At 38.0% G+C, this 23,502-nt stretch overlaps 2 protein-coding genes across 5 annotated transcripts in view; one reads left to right on the top strand and one right to left on the bottom strand.

The window, feature by feature from the left end:
- Positions 1–5,285, top strand: part of ppp3ccb (protein phosphatase 3, catalytic subunit, gamma isozyme, b) — a 78,808-nt gene extending 73,523 nt beyond the window's left edge. For both annotated transcript variants that reach the window (XM_015363516.2, XM_006625562.3), the window contains one exon: positions 93–5,285. In XM_015363516.2, the coding sequence (XP_015219002.1) occupies positions 93–277 (185 nt within the window). In that variant the 3' untranslated portion in view covers positions 278–5,285. The remainder of the gene's footprint in view (positions 1–92) is intronic.
- An 827-nt stretch (positions 5,286–6,112) lies between these two features.
- Positions 6,113–23,502, bottom strand: part of LOC102691652 (zinc metalloproteinase/disintegrin-like HR1a) — a 31,978-nt gene continuing 14,588 nt past the window's right edge. For 2 of the 3 annotated variants that reach the window (XM_069181437.1, XM_069181450.1), the window contains exons 11-23: positions 22,580–22,710; positions 21,133–21,310; positions 19,495–19,584; positions 16,685–16,880; positions 16,129–16,231; positions 15,327–15,483; positions 14,552–14,632; positions 13,580–13,667; positions 12,053–12,155; positions 11,039–11,129; positions 10,203–10,418; positions 8,623–8,688; positions 6,113–7,775 (exon numbers count right to left, since the gene is read on the bottom strand). In XM_069181437.1, coding sequence (XP_069037538.1) covers positions 7,743–7,775; positions 8,623–8,688; positions 10,203–10,418; positions 11,039–11,129; positions 12,053–12,155; positions 13,580–13,667; positions 14,552–14,632; positions 15,327–15,483; positions 16,129–16,231; positions 16,685–16,880; positions 19,495–19,584; positions 21,133–21,310; positions 22,580–22,710 — 1,533 coding nt within the window. In that variant the 3' untranslated portion in view covers positions 6,113–7,742. The remainder of the gene's footprint in view (positions 7,776–8,622; positions 8,689–10,202; positions 10,419–11,038; positions 11,130–12,052; positions 12,156–13,579; positions 13,668–14,551; positions 14,633–15,326; positions 15,484–16,128; positions 16,232–16,684; positions 16,881–19,494; positions 19,585–21,132; positions 21,311–22,579; positions 22,711–23,502) is intronic. The other variant, XM_069181447.1, reaches the window with a different exon arrangement.

The raw sequence follows: 23,502 nt of genomic DNA, 5'->3' as shown, positions 1-23,502 counted from the left end.
TCACAACGATGGGCGGTGTTTCCCTTTGGGCTCAGCGTGTGTTGACTTTCTTTTTTTTTTCCTTGTTTTCCCTCCACCAACTCTTTCGGCAGCTATCCAAGGATTTTCTCCTCAACACAAAATCCGGAGCTTTGAGGAGGCCCGCGGCCTGGACCGGATAAACGAGAGGATGCCCCCCCGGCGCGATGCCATGCAGCAGCAGCCAGACGGAACGGTCAACTCTCTAAATACCGCCAACTCCCCAGACAAGAACGGGACAGACAATCAGGGGCAGTAATGACCCCTCCCCTCTCCAGCCCCCTCCCCCTCCTCCAGTCCTCCCCCCCCCCCACTGTCTCCCTCAATCTAACTGCAGGCAGGTGGGAAACGAGCAAAAGTTAGAAGCAACAACACAAAATGGAAGGTTTAGACAAATACAAAGACCCAATGAGATGTTGATCTTATTTATTTATTAAAAGAAGAGTAATAGAATTCAAGAGGTGCAGTTATTAGAAAAGGGCTGGGGGGGAGAGGGAGCCAGGCCCCAACAACATTGCCGACAATAACCACAGAGAGCATTTTGTAAATTTGAGTTCATGTAAGAGATAAAATAAGGATACCTTTTTATTATTCAGGAGTTCTATATGACTAGTTCAACTGAGTCCTTGTATTGTGTTTTATGTGCTTCGCGAGGGAACATTTGAAAAAATATATATTCTACTTGTCCAACCAAAAAGCTAGGTAGTTTAAACAGGGGGAAAAAAGCTAAGGGACCTTGGTGGGTAAGGGTAATGCACTGGAGTGTCTGTTGGTTACCAGTATATCCCTCTTCTATCAGTGGCACAATGGAAAAGAAAATCTGAGAGCTAAGGGTATAAGAGACATGTCTTGGAGATAAAAAGTACTGAGTGCTTTCATTTTTTTGCTCTCTTGTGTTTATATAAATTAGTGTCTGTATAAAAACACACTCCTTTCTATACATATTTATTTTTTTAAGTGTTCCCTTTTTTTAAATGTGAGAAGAGTCTTGTTTTCAAGCTGCAGATTGTAATTACTGGCACCAAAGCCCTGCTTTTCATCATTAAAGTAATAGAAATAAATATGGGTAACTGGGATCAGTGAGTATGCTTGAGCTCTGGTTTGGTTTTCTGCTCGCCTGAGCCATTTCCTAGTGACTTTTCTAGTTTTAGGGAGTTTTAAAATGTTTTGGATGCGTTAGATAATGGCCCTTATATGACAGTTAAAGTTCATTAAAATAGTTTATTATTGCTGTTTATCAACTTGAATTTTTTAACCTACATAATGCATGTTATATTTAAAAATGCTATTTTTAACTGTTGTTTTTGTCTGAGATTACAGAAAAAAAGTTTTCTCATGTTGGACAGAAAGTACAATGTGTAGCTTGAGGGTTCCAAAGAATGCACAATTAGAAATGCTTTATTGGGATGTCCTTTCCAGCTAAGTTCTGCATTGGTTTTCACTCCACAATTAAGAACTGGTAGACTTTGCACTGATTTCTCTTGATTGCCGCATTTTTGTGTTAGGAGCCGCAATTAAATCCTGTCTGACAATACTAATCTAATGCAGTAAGACATCTCATTCTTTTTCCAAAGAGCAGAAGAGAACTGAGACCTAGCTGGGTAAGTGTTATTGCAGCACTAGGCTGGTCTAATTCATAAGGAACCGATCAGTGTGTTATTCTAGTGTTTGATCAGTGCTAAGCAGAATTAAAATTTTAAATTGATAAAAAGTAATTTTAATCCTTTCATGTTTTAATAATTAGAGCTTATAGGTCAAGTTGTATTATTGAAGCTAAAAAAACTGAAAACTTTGTCTATTAAAAAGCTAACCGCAATTTCTTTTCTGGTTGTGACACAATGATGAAGAGAAGGTAGCTGATCGCTGATTTTAATTGTTAAAATGGAGTTGGATAAAGAAAAAGCATGAGCAGAGAACCAAACCAAACCGCAATACTGATCCAGCCTCCTTTTTAGATTGTCCTCCATGCCAAAATGAGGAATAAATCTTTTCCATTCTCTGGGGGAGGCAGAAGTATTTTCATAGAAATTACTGAAAACCAATTACTTGTGTATTACAATGCAAACTGAAAAAAACCTCCCACATTACTTCCCATTAATTTTCATTCTGTACCTCACCACAGAAAGCATTTACCTTAGTTGTGGATTCTGTAGTGCTGAAATAATGTCTTATTCCCATCTTCCACTAGAGACTGAGAGCTGAACGTTTTCAGAATCGGCTTGATCTGAGTCCCCTGCCACCCTTTACTTTCACTTTTGTGTATTGCACTGATATCTTAAGTGTGTCACCAGGGTGCAATGAATGTGACTTACAGATGTCAGTGTGTGGTATAGCTGGCATTGCTATGTGAGATCCAGGCACACTCTCTCGATCTTTCATCCAAAGCAACTGAAACTCTAGACTTTAACTCAAGTTGTGTTCTGTGGTGTCTGGAGAAATGCCCACAGGCAATTGATAGTTCTCTTTCAACTTCAAGCTCTCAATGAGAAGGTTTGCTCCAATGTACTTGTGGGGCTGTTTTAATGGATGAAAAGCATGCCAAAGTAAACCACTGTGAGGTGCAGGGTTTTTGACTGCTCTTGACATTACTCCTGAATAGAATCAACTGCTCTCTGCTTTACTGATCAGTTGAAAATGTGCGCTTTGCTCACTGTTTCAAAATCCCTGATTCTTTTTTAGAGGCCAGCACCGGTTTCTGTCAGTGGGGCGTAGTTTAGGAGCTTGTTGGGTCAAGGAAGTCACTATACCTGTTAAAGCAGTGTTCTGTGTTTAAAAAAAAGTTTTATGGAGAAGTTTTTTAACTAAAAATTTCCCACCTGGTTTAAGAATCTTGTGGGTGATGATTTACTAAGCTTCCCTTAGAATACCCATTTTATTATATTCATTTAAACAAAGAAATAATATGAAAAGTATTGTTTAATGATGCTTAAAGGCTTATTTCTATATGACAAGCATTCTGCTGTGAGAATTGCATTCCCTTAATACGATCTGTGCTGCTTATTGTATTTTAATTGTCAGGGTTAGGGAGTGATGCCGTTTGGCAAAACATAAGCTTGCATAAATTGAGAAGGAGAAAATGCTGTTTTGTGATTGTTTACCAAAAAGTAAAATCATGTTCATTATAATGTGTTTTATGCATAGTTAATTCTGATGGATATGGTGGCCCACTGTCTTTCCACAATTATAGCTTTCAGTCATTTTTTATTCTTGGGGCAAGTTACATTTTTCATAACCACTGAATTTTCCTGCTGTTTTATTTCGTATATTTGCTTTCTTTGTAAGTGATTATTACCTGCTTTAAGGGAGAGCCATCCCATAGTTAAAACAAAATCAGGATCTAGGACAGAGAATCTCTAATAGGGATAGTATACTACACCCAGCACTCTGCCACCAGTGTTTCCTCTACCACACTTCTAACACAAGCAGGTCCTGGAACATCAGAATAATAACTTTAATAGTTCACTGTCACAATGGATCTGCATGTTTTTGCCTTCTTCAGAAAAATAAATATTATTCACAGCAGGAAAGTATAGAGATATGCTTTACATAGAATATTGCATAGGCGCATAATATGTTTTAGAAATCTGTTTTCATCGTGTTTCATACACCTTATGTTACCTGCATATTTCTCTGTTCTTTATTGCTGTGGGCGATTATAAAACTGAAACTTTGCTGTCGTGTAAAATAAGCAGTGGGAGGTTGATCGACTTTGGCAAGAAGAGTTGCTGTGTAGTTTATCTAAGTAAGCGCCATGGGCGAAGATATATCATGTGACACAGACAGCTAGTTACCATAGGAAATGAAAAACAGAAAGCGGCAACAAAGAATTAGTGGTACTTTGTAGGGTGGGATGTGCAGCAAGTATGAAATGAAGAAGAGATGCAAATGGCATGAAGTCTTTTTAAAACCCTTTCCTCTCTCTGCTAATGGTGCGTGCTTTACTTTTGGTCTGTGTGGCTCAGGGGAAAGTTGGAGACATCTGTCTCAAAAGTGTGGTAGAATTATGGCATCATGTGGAGACTCAGATTAAGGACTTTATTACATATTTTATTTTTGCAAATTCAGGATGTCGTTCAGCTGAGCAGGGCATTTCTATGTATGTCCTTGAAGGGCTCTGCAGGTTCGAAGTTGTTCTTTCACATTTTAAAACAAAGACATACTGTGGTGTGAAAGATGGGACAGTCTAGCCCAGTCATGGGCTTCATTTCTGATTTCTGTCAAAAGTTTAAAAACATATCTTGCAGAATGTACAGAAATATCGTTTATTAAGAATTTCTTAATAGCTGTAAAAAAATTGTCAAGTACTTGTATTGCGAGGCCTCTATAAAATCTTGATTTATGTAGTTGTATCACTCCAAAAAAAAAAGAAGAAAAAAGAAATACTGAAACCCAAAGGTGTGGTCTGTTTTGTTTTTACCCTTTTACTTTTCACTTTTTCACTTTTTCTTAGTGCAAAGAAGAGATCATTAAAAATGTGACTCCTTGCACACAAATGCCTCCAAAAAAACCTGTGCACATTCACTGACGTTCCATTTGTCACCATTGTAGTGGATAAGGCTTTGGACTCGTGACTGGTGGCTGTGGGTTCAGGTTGCTGCTGAAGACCCTGCAGTTGTACCTTGAGCAGAATACCCACAAATGCTCTAGTCCACCCAAATCTGTATAAATGTAGACCAGCTTTGTTTGGGGGTAATCCCTGTGATGAATTGGCATCCCATCCAGGGGGGACCGCTGTCTAGTCTGTTTAACCCCAAAGATACCAGAATCATCTCTGTAATGTGTAATTCTAATATAACAATGTAATTGTGCGTAACTCATTATTTAAGTATGGCAGTCATGTTGAACAGTTTGGAGGCAATCGTGTTCGTGAGGCATTTCACATTTATTCTTATTTTCCGTTTCATCACACATTATTAACATTTACTTATTTTACTGTTGTAGGGAAAGCAAAACAAGATAAAATAAGACTTCCAAAGCCATTCTGGTCACATGGATGGCTTATAGACATTTATATTAAAAACATTAAATGTGACCTAGTGTTACTATAGGTTCCTAATAAAGTCTCATTTTTAATGATGAAGAAATGAATAATGTATTCACCTTCTGTATCCACGTATAAAAAGGCACACTGCACTTTTCAGCACTTTTTTTGGAAATGCTATGTACGGGGAGGCTGAGAGAGGGAATAGTGTAGTTCATTCTCACTATCACTGGAATTCATTAATGCCTTTGCATCCCACAATAATAAACCTGTTATACACCTCTAATATACTGTCTGCAATAAACTGTTGGCCATGGGATGTGTTCGCATGTGTACGTGTATGGAATTTCAGTCATTTTTTAAAATATAATTCATATTGCTTTCATGAGTCATGTGGAAAGGCTACAGAAATTGAAGATGTCAAAAAAGTTGGTGCATATAATTTGTAAGTAGCTATGCCTCCTTGCACATTTTTTTCCCATGTGTGTATAATCAATCTTGTGGGCCTGTTCTTATATAGAGCCTGATTACTACTCCATCAAACCAAACACTATTAAATAAGTTCTGCATAACATTAAAGCCGCAGACAGAGACAAAGACGTGTTGGAGATCCCCCGTCTGTCACACAGAAGAGGGAAAACTACTGACAGATTGCATTCTTGGATCTGAGCCTTGGCACACCATCTTGTATATGGAGCCATGTGGAGTTGCAGCAGTACTGAGTGAAAAAAGTGTACATTGACAAAGCCTTGAAAATTTGGTAAATGCTAATCCCTAACCTCAAATTGCTATAAAGAACATTAGAAGAAATGAAACTACTGTAGTACTTTCAGTTATGGACTGTTAGGTTATTATTCATATGTATTTGGTGCTGTTAGTTATAAAACGGATTATCTTTGGTGGTATGTATACAGTTTTCAAGTAGCTGCCCAATATATTAAGGAGTGTACTAATTTCACTGACAGTAATAGGAATTCTTTTTACACTTCAAAAAGCATCAAGATGTCCATCTCAGGGATTTAGTTAACAAATGCTTATCAGTTAAAGAGTTCATTAAGTGCATTTTTTCTTTTTGAACACCATTACCAAAGAAAGCAACATTACTGCACAATGTTTAATAGTTTAATAATTTTAATATACAGTACATTATTAAACAATTTAATAACACAAATTAAACGGTTCTAAGACATGCAACAGAAAAGATATTGCACTTAAGAGGAATAACTGGCACTATATGCATGGCTGTTTCACAGCAACATTATTAGAACTATTAAATGACCTGGTGAAATGTGTTTTTGTTTTTGATCCAGTCTAGAAATAATAGTAAGGGTAACTCGGTTTGATGAAGATCACACCTTCTGCAATTTAATTTTAATCCTATCTTTTATTTTGCTTTTTAAAAATGTGTATTTTAAACAGGGTACTTGGTCACTTGTGTATTGTGAACTATTTAAGAGGTACACAGTACGGCTACCAAAGAATATATATGATATATATTGCAAGGGAATATGCTATAATAAGAGTTTAGACACTTTGATTATGCCTAATGTGGGAGAATCCATGTGGATATAAATCATCATAAAACTTTTTGGGAACAATTAAAATGAATAGTATGAGCTCAAATACAAAGCTTTGTATTTGAAGTTTTATATTAATAATATTTCATTTAAGGCATTACCAGTCCAGAATCAAACTGAGCATTTGAATGGAATGGGCCTGTAAAAGAATGAATCTGAATTCATACAATTTTCGTAGATGATATCCATGTTTTTTTTGTGTAGTAACTTCTGAGTCTAAATGCTGTGTAATATTTATTTCTGGCCTGAGAGGTCACATTGCATTGTTGTATTTAAACCGGCAGTGTTATCACAATCCTCAAATATTTAGGAGTAGAATTACAATCTCAAGTTCACAAAAAAATGAAGAATTGGCAGCAGAACAAACTAGTTCAAAGTTAAGAATTTGGTTGCGTATCAATCTTGTGGGGTTTTATCAGATTTCCTGCCTGTTTTTTAAGTATACGTGTGGCTTTTTATGTATCCGAAACATTGCTTGTTTATGCATGAATATATTTTAAAAACCTTTCCTCCTTTGATATTCTAATAGTAGTTACTAATGTTTTAATAGTTTTTGTACATGACTGAATTACACTAGAGTAAAAGTACTTGTAACTACACTGTGGATAGTGCTGCCCACATTTTGAATTTCTGCTTTCATTTTTTGATGAAAAATACATGGAGTTGTAAATATTCCTTTTTCCTTACTGCCTAAAATGTTTACCACCACTCAGGAATGAGACAAGAAAAAAAATCGTTGAACTTTCTAAATCCTGCTTGTTTTTTTTGTTTGGTAATTGTGACCAAATCAACTGATGGTATCAGCTACACACACAGAAAATGAATTTTTACAACATTGCATATTATATATCAAATCATCCTTTCACCAAATATATTAAATTAGCATAAAAAGAAATAAATATGAACAGTGATACTGTAATAAAAGCTACAGCCTGTGTTTTTTTAATAACCAAATGTTTTTACACATTAACACCCTAAAATCTCACAGGGCTCATTCAACCAAAGGCAGTGTAAGAAGTCAGACCCTTCTGACCAGCACAGGCACTCAAGGCAGAGATCAGAGATGTGCAATCAGCTACTAAAAGTTCCCAGAGCTTTCTGCAGTGGTGGCAAAGGTTAATATAACTGGGGTGTTGTAGGCTGACTTCCCTCTGCATAAAGAGGCCTCACAGTCGTGGGTTATTCACAGGTTTAAGAGCCTGTGAGGGAAAAGAAGAAAAATGAGTCCATTCACGAAAACAGAGTTTGGTTTCAGGTCTTGCAAATATTATGTAATCCCCAAATAACTGAAATCGTGAACATACGGGATGTTTATACCTTGTTTGAAAAACACTCCCTTTAAAACAGTGCACATTTATCCCTGTGGAAATTCTGCCTTTACAATGCCTCACCCCACCACCACAGGTCTCGAATTGCAAGAACTGTCCATGATGGTTTGTTGTTGTAAAAATGTACTTAAAAATAAAATGGATGAGAAACATCAATTAATTAAACAATGTATAAAATATTGTGTTATAGTCACTAATATGTTGCACTAGTTCCCACTGTTCCCTCTTATGAAGCTGACAAGTAGCACTCTGAAATATCATTGCCAAATTGTATCTTCAGATGAACAGGATCTGTCATTTTACCCACCAAATAAGTTGATGAATCTTTCTTATTTCTTTCATTCTGAATTGAAGTTTATGGATTTGCCAAATATTTCAGAATAATCGTAGGGAAAACCTGGCTATCAAGAATTTATCTTTTCAGAAGACTGTGTGGAACATTCAGAGACCTTACCTTTCATCTCTCATGATGTAACAGGCATAAAGGTTTAGTAGCATGGCTGTAAGGCACGGGAGTGTTGATTTAAAAAACAAACTCTCTTAGTCTCTGCATTTTGGGAGCCAAGCTTTCAGGTCTTACAAGGCCCTAAATTTGAGTTGTGCTTTTATCTTACAAGGCTGCAATTTTTGCTTTTTCAGGAACATCTGAGCCCCTGATCCAGGTGATGCATGATGCTCTCTTTAATTGGCTTTATTTCTTTAAAAATGTAATACTCACTGCTCTGGCATCAACAGGAAAATGTCCTGGTTTAGCAGTGGGCACTGGAGGAGGACGAGTCTTCACCTGCACCAACACACAATACAAACAATCCCATTACACCAGCAAGGGATTTGCCTTGATAATTATGATCCAGACGTACACATGTTGTTTCTATCTATTAATTTCATGACACGCAAATTCATGAAGCGTTCCATATTTTTTTAGGGCGGAGCAGTGGCTAAGGATCTGTGCCTGTGACTGGAAGGTTGCCGGTCCAAATCCCGCATCCGGCAGAGGAATCCTACTCCGTTGGGGCCCTGAGCAAGGCCCTTAACCCTAGCTGCTCCAGGGGTGCTGTACAATGGCTGACCCTGCACTCTGACCCCCAGCTTCTCTCCCTGTCTGTGTGTCTGTGACTCATGGGGAGCAAGCTGGGGTATGTGAAAAGAGGAATTCCTAATGCTAGAAATTGTATCAGGCTAATAAAGTAACTATTATTATTATTATTATTATTATTATTATTATTATTATTATTATTATTATTAATTCCAGGTAAGGGTCTATCTCAGAAGCTAAGCTACACGTTTGGTGACATGCCAGTCAATCACAGACTGCTTTTGTGGGGTACTTTTACAGCAGTCTGAGTATGAACAACTAAAACTGAATTTGTAAAACAGGAATAATGCACCTGTTGAACCAGGAAGCTGATGTGGCATTTGACTTTAGTAGGCATTGCAGACGTCTGATCAAAACCTAAATTAAGATGGAGTAGAGACCAATTTGAATTAGATTGAATTAATGGCTTAACACACTGGGCTGAGAGAGTGACAACCCGGATACAAGGATGTCAGTTAGAAACTTTGTGGTCTAAGAGTGATGAGCCAGGGGGCTGCTGGGAAGGGCTGCAGGGAGGATGGGAAATGGTAATGGACTAGTGCTTGTATGGCGATTGCTGTGCCTGTACATAGGTTAATGGACGTGAGTGAGGATGGGGTTTGACCTCCCAAACTTTTGAACTCTTGTTGTCAACCAAATGTATCCATTAATTCAATTATTTTACTTGTCAACTAATCCTACCAGATGTTAAACATTAACAACTAAAATACGCAGTGATTAACCATGCTAAATTTCCTCCATGATAATCGTAATAAATGCACAGCTGGCTGTAGAAGTTTGTTTTGAAAAAAATATACATCATTCCTTGCATGTTATTTATAATTCATATTATATTTATATACTTAAATTTCATTCTCTCCTGTGGAAATGATATTTACAATGACATCATCTATAATACATAACTTATTTTTGTATCCCAGTCTGATTGCCGCCTTTTTTCATTTTCAATAGCCTACCGTAGGTCTGGTTGAAAATCTAATTTCCTTGTGAAGACAGAGCTCCATTTTGTCATTAACTTTATCATGATAATTGAAGTACGTGTAAGGAAAGACTGCTCAATGGTTCCTTTTACAAATGACCATTTGTAGGTAGGCTATTGAAAATGAAAAAAGAAGGCAATCAGACTGGGATTTCAAGAAAAATAAGTTATGCATTATAGATTATGTCATTATAAATATCATTTCCACAGCTGTCATGCTCACCTGGACCGGCACAGCATTGGTGACAACTGGGCGAGGAGGGGGTATGGCTCTTGGCTTGTTGCTAGAGGCTGGTGCAGAAGGAGGTGGAGCTCTGGCCTTGTTATAGGTTGTCACAAAAGGAGGTGCAGTTGTCGGGGGTTTTGAGGTCACAGGAGGGGGTGGCACGACTGGCTTGTTAGCAGCAGAGGGAGGGCTAGGTGCTGCTCTCACTGGGTGCTGAGGAATGAATCGAAAGTATTACCGCTTTAGTAAAATGCTACTTAGTGAGGACTCCTTTTAATTTGCTTGTGATCAACTTGTGTAAAGCTACAGAAAACACCAAATATCAGTTGTTCGCTTATCACAATTGCTTAGTTGAAAACTCATTTAATCCATTCTTAATTAAAAGTGTAATAGGTGTTTCTTAAAATTATTTCAATGAATCTATCAAATGATATGAAAAACATAAAAATCAACTCCTTAGTACTAGGTAATGACTAAAGAATTTTATTTTAACCAGATAGTTAACCAGTTTTAACCAGATAACTTAGTTAAAACTAAGTTTTAACCAGATAACTTAGAAAATGAAGCTATTGGAGGGCAGATCCAGGTTCAAAATGTCCTAATTAAGTCTAGAATTTATTGCAAATTCTGCAAAAATGCCCTGGATTTTTTTAAAAAGCCTTATCCTTTACATGGTCTTTAAACAGTCTTGTCTTTTTTGTTAACATTTCACATGAAATGTGCAAAATGCCCTTCCCAGAACAGAGGCAAAATTGAGGTGCATTGAAAAGATGGTAGAAAAAGTGTTTCTTCAATGTTAAATTGAATTAATTTCAAATTAAATCATCTCATACCACAGTGACCTGAAAATCTGAAGTCGTCTGCTGTCTGTCCCTTAAAAAGCTTGGGTTGGTCACTCCAGTGGTCTTCAGGTGGGATTGAGATCTGGGACACAGAGAGGGAAGTGAGATAAGTAATATAATAATTATAATAATTGCTTACACTTATATAGCGCTTTTCTGGACACTCCACTCAAAGCGCTTTACAGGTAATAAGGACTCCCCTTCACCACCACCAACGTGCAGCACCACCTGGATGATGCGACAGCAGCGAGAGTGCGGACAGTACACTCACCACACATCAGTTATGAGAGGGGAGGAGAACAGAGTGAGGAAGCCAGTTCAGAGATGGGGATTATTAGGGGGCCATGATTGTAAAGGCTAGGGGAAAATTTGCCCAGGACAACGGGGTTAATGCCTCTACTCTTTTTGAGAAACGCCCTGGGTTTTTTAATGACCAAAGATAGTCAGGACCTCGGTTTAACTTCACATCCAAACGTTTTTACAGCGTAGTGTCCTCGCCACTATAGCCAATTAACATATCAGTACGTCTTTGGACTGTGGGAGGAAACCCATGCACATGAGTGGAGAACATACCAACTCTGTATCTGGTGTGAGATAGCACTCCAGGTCTGGATTTGAACCCAGGGCTTCAGCACTTTGCCACTGTGCTTTTTTAACAAATGAACAAGCAGAGAAACTGAAGGAAAAGAACTACTAGTTCAATGTGCAAAAACAACACGTCTTATACATAATGTAATTCATATCAGAATCTCAATTATATGTCCAAATCGAGACAGAGATTGTATATGAGGTTTTAAGACTATCAATGGCTGCACGATGCCTCACTCATTTCGACCAAAGCACAAGGATGTTTCAAGGATGTAGTTCAGTAATGTAGCAAGAGTACCTCAATATTGTGACATCATTACTGCTGCACAACTTAATCATAACGGTAGTCACGTTCCATCTAAATTTATGTTTTCCAGCAAACTGTTTTGAACTCCTTTGCTTTTAACATCTACAAACCTGAATGGACTTGTGTACTTCTTTTTGCGCCGGATGAACACAATGATGATGAAGATGACGATCAGGACTACAATGCAGATAATTACAACAGCAGCTGTGACTCCTGGAGGGGAGCGAGAGACACGGTCAGCAATGTGAGCTGAAACTGAACCATCTCTCATTTACCTTCCAGTCTAGGCGATTGAGACACACTTTCAGAGTGGGCATACATAGGAGACATATGTTTTCTGTATGGTTGAATGACTGCTAGGCTTATGATCCTTCCAGTAAGAAGAAACAAATAGAAAATACTAATGCCTAGTTTGTTTCCCCACCAGGCAATTTAGGGGGCACACTGGAGTTCATACTCTTTCTCTTTAGTTTATTTGCATTGAAATTTGACTATTTCAGCAAACACATTTACCAAGAAACTGTACGCTTCATGAGAGAAAGGATGTGGTAAAGAATATCGAGTTGTGAGCTTTTTAGCATGCTGTAACAAATACTTCTTCCTTGAACATCTTCCTAATGATCGGCTTTGAAGAAGTGTTTTGACCAGAAAATGGAGTATTCAGCAGAAACTACACTAGAAAGTCATTGTTAAGTCTACTTGGACTTTCCAGGTTGGTCTTTGCCTGATTGTCTGCTGACCTTTATGAGCAAAACTAAATTAGGTTATGCCATGAATGTTGCAGACATTTTGTTTGAATGTTGTTTTGCCTAAAGTTTTTTATTTTACCACTTTCGAAATGGTTATAGCCCGTGAAAACTCCTGACCTACTTTAAATTAAATTGATAATGCAAATATTCCCCAACACCACATTCTTGATGTGCCTGTTAATTAACTACTAAACTGATTTCATTAGCAGGCTTTGTGGGAAACAAAAATAATGTAATAATTTAGTACTATTTTCCTGAAACAGGTTGATAGAGTTTGATTCCACTTTCATAGGGGAGAAAGAAACCTGTCAGAAACCAACTCCTGTGTTCTGTAGTGATTGATTATCAGATAGAAAGAAGTAGCATAACAAAATTATTGGTGACTGAGGAAAATGCTTTTTAATATTTCCAAAAGAGCACATAACATCACTGCATTGTTTGAAAAATAGCTTTCAAACAATCTGTGGGCGGGGAGCTTGATATCGAGTTGTATGAAAGCCACAGTGAACTCTCAGCTTTAACTAGCATTAACTGACATATCACAAACTTTCAGTTCCAGCATTTTGGTTGTGGCTTTCAAGACGTTTAGATAAATCTCAGAAAGCTGCCAACAAGCATATTTGTGATAAATCCAAATAAAATACAACTATAACTATTTTAAGGCAGAAAATAATGAAAGTCATAAATCTCATGCAGCGGCTGCAGACTTTTTATTACTTTTTATTATGCAGTTCTGTGTTTTACAGAGGCCATATTTAACTAGAAAACATGAGTACCAATGTACAGTTTGCACAATCAAACATGTTGTCAAGGTTGAGTGCACTGTATAGAAATGTGTTTTTTCTGAATGGCTGATGACATGTGCAATAATAATATAATGAGTCCTACCTGGAGACGTCTCATTAGCAGCTTTCTTGTCACAGTTTGGGGGCAACCAACCTGATTCACACTGGCACTCCAGTCTGTGATTGCAGACCTGCAGAATACATAGTATTACAGAGCTCAATACAGCTGACTGGTCAAAGACAGCTATTAAATACCCAGTTTTTCAAACCTGCAACAGCAACGATACTTGGAGTAAGACTATTCCATTCCCTTACATTTGACTACTACCAGCTACTTGATTATTGGCCTAGATCAGTTTTACAGATTACCAGTTTTACAGGTGTTGGTTATAATTGACGAACCGCCACTGGGCTGGACTATTGAGGAAAGTCATAACTGAAAGGCTTTTTGACTGCTTAGTTTAATTTAGGTCTTCAAGCCTGAGTTTAATACTCAAACCTCTCAATGAAAAAAAAAGGAACGTTTCATTTGGAAAGCACCCAGGCGTCATGCTCTCATCAATTAATTGTTTGCGGGTGTTAACAACACTGTTTCATACTGAATGGAGAATCTTAAATTTTTCATGTGAAATTTCATTATTTAAAACTTGCTCATTGTTCCAATGCAGTCTGGCCAATGTGGATCCTTATGAGTCACAATCCAGCTGCGGAAAATGTAACCTTTTGATCAACAGAATGAGTAATTTGTTCAATGAGTCAGAAGCTGCCCACTGTGGTCCTGAAGGGCAGCAGTGTGTCCTGCTATTTATTCTAAATGACCTCTAAATGAGTTCACCAGGCACATTACCTGTTTATGTGGGCAAAAAGAAGCCCTTCCAAGTTAGAAGATGACGAGTTTGACTTTTTAAATTATCATGGTAGATTGAAAAGAACTCTCTTATAACACCACAAATCGCATAAAGATCCAACAACGATTTGGAGAAGAACATGAAATGAGTGTATTTTTACAGAATAAAAAATAATGGCTCTTTGTATTTCAAAGTGGCCAGCATTCATCATCCCTCTTTCTGCTTACCCCATGGCCTTTACATTTGGCTGAGCAGTTGGCAGATTTGTAGGCACTTTCGACATCCAAACATTCATTATTGCTGCAGACCTTTAAAACAGGAGTCAGACGGTGGCTTAGGGTTTATGAATGGCCTTTTTGCAGTTTTCTTTTAAGCGTAAAGGATATGACTTGAAATATCTGGATAGCATTGTCTCCTACAATTTTAAAACAATTTGTCTTTACATGTTCAGTTATGTAGTAACAAAAAAAAGAAAATTACAAAAATTCTAAAATACCATAGGAAAGTTCAGACATGCTTTTACCATTTTGTTTTTTAAAGCTCAACTGAATGTTTCATGTCATATCTATGAGGGATCTCCCCTAAGATTGGAATAATGATGACTTCTGTACAATTATTTTCAGAATTACTGCTTTTGCAGTTAATTCATAGAAGATTGATGTATGTTACCAAATGTTTAAGCTATTACGTTAACACATACAGTGACATCACATACAGTGAAGCTACATAGAAGGGAGAGGGGACATTACAATATGACAAGTAGCAAATTCAAATTTTCTTTTAATAGTAATGATAAGGTGAGAGAAGATTAAATAATGCTTATTACAGCAATTGTTTTAATTACTTTTTTAATTGCAGAATGATCCTTGCATGTTGGCATTCTTGGTAATATGGGTGAATGTTTGCACAATGTCATCTAAGATAGAACTGTATGCACTCTTCTGAAATGGTGTTCAAAACTCTAATCAAAACCTAAAGTTCAACACCCCAGCCCAAACATACCTGACCATTTCCACAAATGGTGCCTGTTGCTACCTGTCCCAGATCGTCTTCGTCATCCCCGAAAAGTGTACCTTTGCAGTTGTTAAAAAGCACCAGTCTTCCTATCGCAGGGTTGTCATTGCCCCCAGTGCAAAATAACCTTCCACATTTCACATCTCTGTTGGGAAGAAACATCCACATAAACAGTGAATAGTTTTGTGTATGTCGTGTGCGCTCCTGCAGTGAGAACTGGTTATCCATCAATGAAAGGGGTCACTACCATCAAATTTGGCTGAAGTCCCTTAGTTTCAGTGTTAAACTCCTTGCATTTTTTCTACAATAAAAAAGTCCTGCACTCAAAAGCAGACCACTGGTAAACACTACATGAGGGCTATGAGAGTCTTTATTTAGGGTGTGAAGAAGATGGTGAAGTTCTTCTTCACAAGCAGAGAAATTACATTACCCTCTGGAGTTGTACTAAATGAGCATGGTAGATATTTCCTCCATTTACAGTACCTAGGTAAATACCTATCTAGGGAAGGCACTTTCACCAATTACCTAGATATATACATATCTAGGGAAGGTAAACAAAAAATGAGAAAATTATAGGGGGAAAAACAATTTCTCTGAGAAATATAGTACCCAGCCTGCTACCCGAAGAAGAGATGGCTGGAGATTCAGAATGCATAAATCTTCCAAAACCATTACCGAAACACAATGTTACAAAAGTAGTGTGGTTATAAAAACACACGGATTCTGACTTCCAAGTAAGCGAAGGTTATCCATTGTATAGTCATTCAACATTCAAAGCAAAGTTTCTTACTTATTCTGGCATCTCACATAACTCCCCGAGACACGTCTGCAGTAGCCGTAGTACACACCATGTGTGTTCGCATTGTAGCATAAATCGTTCCCCACTTTTGCATCTGAAAGAACAATGTTGGAAACCATCCATCATGTCTATATCAGTGATCTCCAGGTCAGGTCCTACAGCATGACAGTGTTCATTCATCGTATCCCCTCATTTTCTTAACCTATTAACTGGGCTGATGATTATGCTAATTTACTCTTATATTTCAGCTCTCAAACATTGTAAAATGTAAAAAAAAAACTTCTGAGTAACTCTTTTCTTTTCTGAGTAAGTTTTAGGAAAGTAGTTTAGTTGAGCTGAGTTAGATGCACTGTTAGCTGATTAGAGAGCTCAGTTGGAAAGACAAAACAACACTGTGGATCTCCACAACCAGACATCCTGATTCCTTGTCAATCTGGTATAATCCACAAATTCTGATGGCATCTGACCTGTAAACCGATTGATGCAATGCGTTTGCCAAGAACAAGACAAGCAAATACTGTAGATGACCCAGGCAATGCAGACATACCTGTCCCCCAGATCCTCTGACACTGGTCTGAGAAGAGTGGGCACTGCCCATTGTAACAGTACCCTTGACCTCGCTTGCACGGCACCCCATTGACAGTGAACACATCCTCTGGGCACCACTGAGATTGGCCTGTGCAGTATTCCGCCAAATCGCACTCGTCTTTCTTGGCTCTGCATTCGTAAGCCGCTGACAAAATCTTTCAAGAGAAAACCAAAGGCAAAAACATCAGCAGTGAAAACAGTTGGTGTTTTCAACCTTGTATACCTTGATGAGCTCAAATCAAAACCGTTTTCCTTGGGTAGATTCCCATTAGGTCATACTGTAGATTAACAACCAAGTACTTGATTCTAGGACTAGCTTTGTTAGTAGAGCATGAGACTCATAATCTCCGAGTAGTGGGGTCATGTCCCATTTCAGGTGCAAGGTTCTCTAATAATCCATACCGGGCAGCAGCAGTATGGGGTGGTGTTGGCGGCGGAGGATCATGTTTCCGTGACAACGACAACAACACTAGCACTATCTGCGAGGAAGAAAGGCCTGACAATCTATTTCCATATCTTGCCATGAAAACTCTGTGGATAGTGACGGTGGTACTGTCCATAGGGTTGCCATGAGTCGATACCGACTTGACGGCACTCAACCACCACCTACCACTTGATTCTAGAAGCATATTTCTTCTCTATAATGGAAACCTGCCCTGAAAAGTCTTGTCTTGACTTAATCTACATCCAGTACTCAGGCCAACCAGAGCCACACAGTTTTTTTTTTTTAATGCTTTATCAAAAGGTTTATTTTAACACATGAAAATAGCTACAAATAGTTCAAGCTGTAAAAACAATCACATGGTATCCTCAGGACTTGAGACTGAGAAGTCTGAATTGAATGGTTTTGAGAAATATGTGACCTGTTTAATTTACTAAATCTTGGTATCAAATATATTCTCCTTTACATTAATAGTTGCAATAGAAATATATAATGGAATTAATAAAACTTCTCTGTATCTATCCTCAGGTACCTGCTCACAATAAGTATATTAAGTCATTTCAAAATGGCCAATTGCTTAAAATTCACACCCTTGATGAATAAAACTACAAACTTTAATGAGGATACATCTGAAAAATTCTGGTATGAGGAAACGGTTGTTCTATTCAAGACAATTTTATTCAGAGTTTGAGACAGCTGGTTAATATGGTCTAGTTAAGAAAAGATTAATCACTGGGTGCAGCCAGTCTTTAAAAATAAGTCAGTTGGAAGGAATCTCCGAAGACTTGGACTGAGGAACCTATAGATCCTTTCAGTGGGTACAAATGTGACGGTGTGGGTGGTAGACAATACTTTTGACTGTACATGAAAATTCTATTCCTGAGACTGTTCATAGTAGAGGTTGTCACAACCATTAGCCTATCTTATCTTAATGTTTTCTATTTTTTAAGTTTTATTAATTATGACTTTGCTGCATTTTTAAAATAGGGGGATACATTTTCACCATGAAAATTTGCAACTGAAGCTATTACAATGCTCAGAAATGATAGTCTTTCTGACTAAGGTCTCCCATCTTCAGCAGACACAACGTCGCTCTTCACCAAACAGGACAGTTTCGTTTTCATGCGGCAGCAGAAAATCTGAGGTCCTTGGTTGGTTTGAAAATAATTAGAAGAATTCCACACAAATCAAAATAAAGATCCCAGTGGAGTGTGACCTTCTTTTATTTGTCATTCAGGCTTTGATAAATGTAGTTCTTAAAAGACTGTCTTAGCTACTATTTAATTCTATAGGTTATTAAAATATGTTTAAGTACGTCTTGAATACCTAGAAAAAAAAAGTTTCCTGGGCCAAAAAATATTTTAAATCAGGAGTTCCTAAGTCTGATCCTTTGAGTCTGGAGTCTGGTTGCCTATTTCTATGACAGTTCTGTAGAGAAGGGTGATATTAGTTTAATTAACACTTAGACCAAATAAGACCTTCTTCTAGTTATAAAGCTGTTTAAATCTAAAAGTGGCACAGAAAATTAACTGCACTAAAGATCCTTAGGAACTGATTTTAACAATTAAATTCAAGTTTAGGCTAGCAGTATTAAGATAAGATAGAAGTTATAAAAGCAAGTTCACAGCACTCAGTCCATCTTTCCCGTTTGTGTTGAGTACAAAAGGTAGAATAAATATAATGAATAAAAAAATAATATTTTTTACTGTATTTTAAGAAACTTTTTTACACTTTTTAAATAAATATTAGTAAGCTAGATCTTTCCAAATTACTATATATATCTCAACATCATTCTCGTGATATGCAAAATTACATTTTAACTTAAAAGCGTTCAATGCAAATCCTGAATTACATACAGTAGGCAGAGTGAGGGTACTGCCTACATATGACCACTAGATGTCACTATTATTACTATAAACAAAAGAAGTACTTGAGGTTTACGCGGTAACACTGAAATTCCTATTTAAATGCATTGAATGACATCATGGCTTTGAAAAGTCATAAAAAATAAAGTCATTTATCTTGTCAGCTTCACTTTTACTCATAATTTTCGAAGTTCATTAGCATTTTAAACTTATACATGATATCCCAACACTTAAATTTTAATATTGCATGCATTCTTCTATATTTATATCATTAAGCATATGAGAAACATGGCTGGAAACTAATTTTTAATCACCTCCCCATGGCAGTTACATACAATTACAGTTCTGATTTAGAAATCATTAGATACAGTGTTATGTCAATAGATGTTTGCATGAATACAATGTCAGGGACACTTATGATTTATGATTTGTGAATTAAACTATCCCCTTGGAGGAGCTTACCTTACAGTTTTGACAGCACTCTCCCTCAGCGCAGTCTGACCCAATGGTCAGCTTGCAGGTGGTGGCGTTACAGCAGGGGTTTGTACATTCCTACAGAAGAATGAATACAGAGGATGGTAATTCAACACAAAGGTAGGAAAGGGATGATGCTCAATGATTAAACCTCAGAAGTCGTTTTTGGGACTGTGAACTTGCAGAATTTAAAGACTTGGCTGTAATCTGCCTTGGGAATGATCCTGATTAATCACCACAGCAACCTACATTGTTTGATAGAGAAGGAAGAGGATATCAGTTTCAGTCGTGTTAATTGTTGGAAGATCCCTGCTGTAGATCACCTACGCCATTGAGGTCACGGAAACCTGCAATCAAACAATGACCATCCAAAAAAACAGTGTGTTTGTAAAATGTATAAGCAAGGCAAAAAGCCCAGCATGTTCCTCTTCAGCCCCTCCAGAATATTTAGAAGACTTAAGGGAACAAAGTGTGGGTGGAGTGGTGGCTCTGTGGCTAAGGATCTGTGCCTATGACTGGAAGGTTGCTGGTTCAAATCCCACGGCTGCCAGAGGAATCCTACTCCATTGGACCCCTGAGCAAGGCCCTTAACCCTAACTGCTCCAGGGGTACTGTACAATAGCAGACCCTGTGCTCTGACCCCAAGCTTCTCTCCCTGTCTGTGTCTCCATGGAGAAAAGCTGGGGTATGTGAAAAGATGAATTCCTAATGCATGAAATTGTATAGGGCTAATAAAGAAACATTATTATTAAGTGTTCACATGGCGCTTTGCATGACATTTCTGTCATCTCCTGTAGAGAGACAGATACCGTGAATGAACTTAAAAAAAACAGCACAGTACTGTCACATTTTAATGAACAATACATGAAAGCAATTGACAACAAGCAATAAAAATGTGTTGATTCCCTTAGTAGATGGCAATACATATAACAGAAAGCCAATCCTCTAAGTTCAGAACTTCCCTACTCATGATGTTGGAAGGTCCACTGCTCCACTGCTGTATTAATAAGAGAAGACAAAGTCTGCTCCTCCATGCATCATGACCAGACCATCACCCAAAAAAAGTACTGTAGCTAAAGCACTGCAGGCCAGCTGCCAGTCACAATTTGTAACTCCCTGAAGCTCAGCAAGTGTGAGCCTGGTCTGAATCTGGATGGGAGACTTCCTAGGAAAAACTAAGGTTGCTGCTGGAAGAGGTATTAGGAGGGGCCAGGAGGGGGCACTCAGCATGTGGTCCAAATGCCACATTTAATACTGTAAAAAAGTGCTGTCCTTTGGATGAGCTGTTAAGTCAAGGTTGTGACTCTCTGTGGTCATTAAAAATCCCAGGACGTTTCTCAAAAAGAGTAGGAGTGTTACCCTTGAGTCCTGGCCAAAATTTTCCATTGGCCCTTACCAATCATGGCCTCCTAATAATCCCAAACGCTGAACTGGCTTCATCATTCATGATGGCTATCCCCATGATGTGTGGTGAGTGTACTGGTGCACTATGGCTGCCGTCACATCATCCAGGTGGATGCTACACTTTGGTGGTGGTGGAGGGGAGTCCCCATTACCTGGAAAGCGCTTTGAGTGGAGTGTCCAGATAGGCACTCTATAAGTGTAAGGAATTATTATTTTTATTACCTCCACTGGGCCACAGTCACACTGCTCGCCCTTCTCCACAAAGCCGTTGCCACACACTGGATCAGAAATGAGAGCCTGCTGGTCCGGTTTGTCTAAAAGACATTCTGCATTTCGGTTGTTCAGGAACTTCTCGTAGCTCGTGTCACTGCAGCTGCTGAAGTGTTTTGGAATGGAATGACTGTTGAAGAAATACATGTGCAACCATTAACCGCTGGACCCATCGGTACAGCTAGAATGTTTCTGGTATCAAGGCTAGAATGACGAGTGAAAGATGTTACAGTTCCATCTTCTTGTCACCAGAGGGCGCCACAAGCACTGGTTGCTGGCCCATCTGCACTGCAAAAGTGCAGACAACGCAGACAGCTGTAGCCAATCACGGTCTGACTTCTTTATCTAGGACTCCATTCTTCCACTCCTCAGCTCCATATAAATTGTGTTCTCATTCCCTTAATGCTAAGTCTTGATGCTTACCTCTGATTAGTGTTCTGGACCTTACCTGGCTTTTCCTATACTTAATACCCCGATTCTTTCTTTTCTTCCAAATCTTATTCTGTTTCAGTTCTTATTTTTTAAAAATTTTCTCCTGGTTACTTCTTGTTTCCTTTCCCCTGCTTCTCGTGTTTTATTTCTTCTTGGATCTCCTTCCCGGTTCTTGAATTCAGCCTATCTCTGGACTTCGTTTGCAGATTTGTATTACATTTTCTTTAGAGTTCTCTGTTGGAACCTGCAAAGGGGCCACTACCCTTCTTACTCGGGCTGTTTAGGCAGCAATTACAAAAGGCAAACTAAGCAGAGGTGTTTGCATATACTATACTATACTGTAGTTCTCTGAGAAATTACTACATTCGACATACTCATTCAACAGCAGTCAGAATTGGAAATAACCAGTGCTTATTTAGCTTATTTAGGTCTTGTGTAAAAGGATAGTAAGTTTGCCTTTACCCTGATTTCCTTTAGTTATAGTCATTGACAACTCTTGTTAATAGAGTTTTACAACAATAGATTTGTTCATTTAAGTGAATATGTAGTGAAAAAGCTATAAAAATACAATTTTTGTGTATGAACAATCAACTAATTAATTGGGCCAAAATGCCTTTATATGTGTGCCAGATGGCACGCAGCTGTAGCTCAACTACACAATGACATAGGTGAACACACATTCAGCACAGAGGTAGATTAGCTAAAACACATTATTTATTATTATTTAGCAAGCATGTCAAGTTCCAGTTAACCATTAATTTCAAATAAAGCCATGATGTCTTTACAAATAGAGACAACCAAAGCAAGACACTGCTACCTGACACACTGTGAAAGTACTGGGATTTGAAACTTCTAGTCCGAAGGTAAAGCTCATTTTACTCTGTATTTAATTCCTCTTTGATTTCAGATAGCTGTAATGATGTGCTGTGTCTTTCTGCCTTTTCTGTCCCCTTGTGCTGTTCTGTACCTAAGGGCAGCTGCCATGATGCAGGAGGAGTCCTTGCAGACACAGGAACTGGTGTCGTGGTTCATGCCCAGGTTATGCCCCATCTCATGCGTTATGGTTGCCCCAACAGCAATGGCATTTGGAGAGTGGTCCTAAAATCAAGAAGAAGATTTTAAATAGCTGGTCTTACCACTAGACTTGAAAAGTCAACCCTGTCCCCCCAAAAAAACTCTAAATAGCTGTCTGTTTTTTTACATAACTCATTTTACTCATGCTCCATGTTGCATAGCCCAGTTTTTAGTCATTTGTGAATCTGCTAATGAATCTCCCCAAAATTCACTCAAGATTTACTTTTGAGACCGAGAGAACTGGAGATGTTACACATCGCCTCTGCCCTCCCCCTGTACCTCTGGGTTGTGCAGCAGTAAAAGTGTAATACTCCACAGGACATGGACCAAGAGACATTAGGAAAGAGAGTTTACAAATATTGACTAACACGTCATATTTGCAAAACTGGGCTTGAAGTAATGGATGAAATTGGATGTGCTGTATAAATAATGAGGAAACCAAGCCAATCGTTTATCATACTTCTTTTCCAAAGACGTAATAAGAATTGACTAATTAGTGTCTTTCAGAAGCAAAATGTTCCAAATTGCTTAAGATTTTCAGATGCATGCAAAAAAAAAATGGTCTCAAATACATCACCGCAGTATAAAATAACTTCTCTTAAGTTATAGCTGCCAGCAGGTCTGTTTGGACTGTTGCTGTGTTTTAATGTAGCCCCTTGGTGTACCCTGTTCTTCAGAATAACCACGCTCTGTGTATATGTACATTGATTCAGCCACATAATAAAAAAATGAAAAATAGTTTCAATAAAAATGAATAATTATCTTTATTAGAACATCTACTGGTGTAGATGTGTTTACGGTATATAACTGGATTAT

The sequence above is a fragment of the Lepisosteus oculatus genome, chromosome 2 (assembly GCF_040954835.1).
Source record: "Lepisosteus oculatus isolate fLepOcu1 chromosome 2, fLepOcu1.hap2, whole genome shotgun sequence".
Classification (NCBI taxonomy): Eukaryota; Metazoa; Chordata; class Actinopteri; order Semionotiformes; family Lepisosteidae; genus Lepisosteus; species Lepisosteus oculatus.
This window is presented reverse-complemented; position numbering and strand designations above follow the sequence as displayed.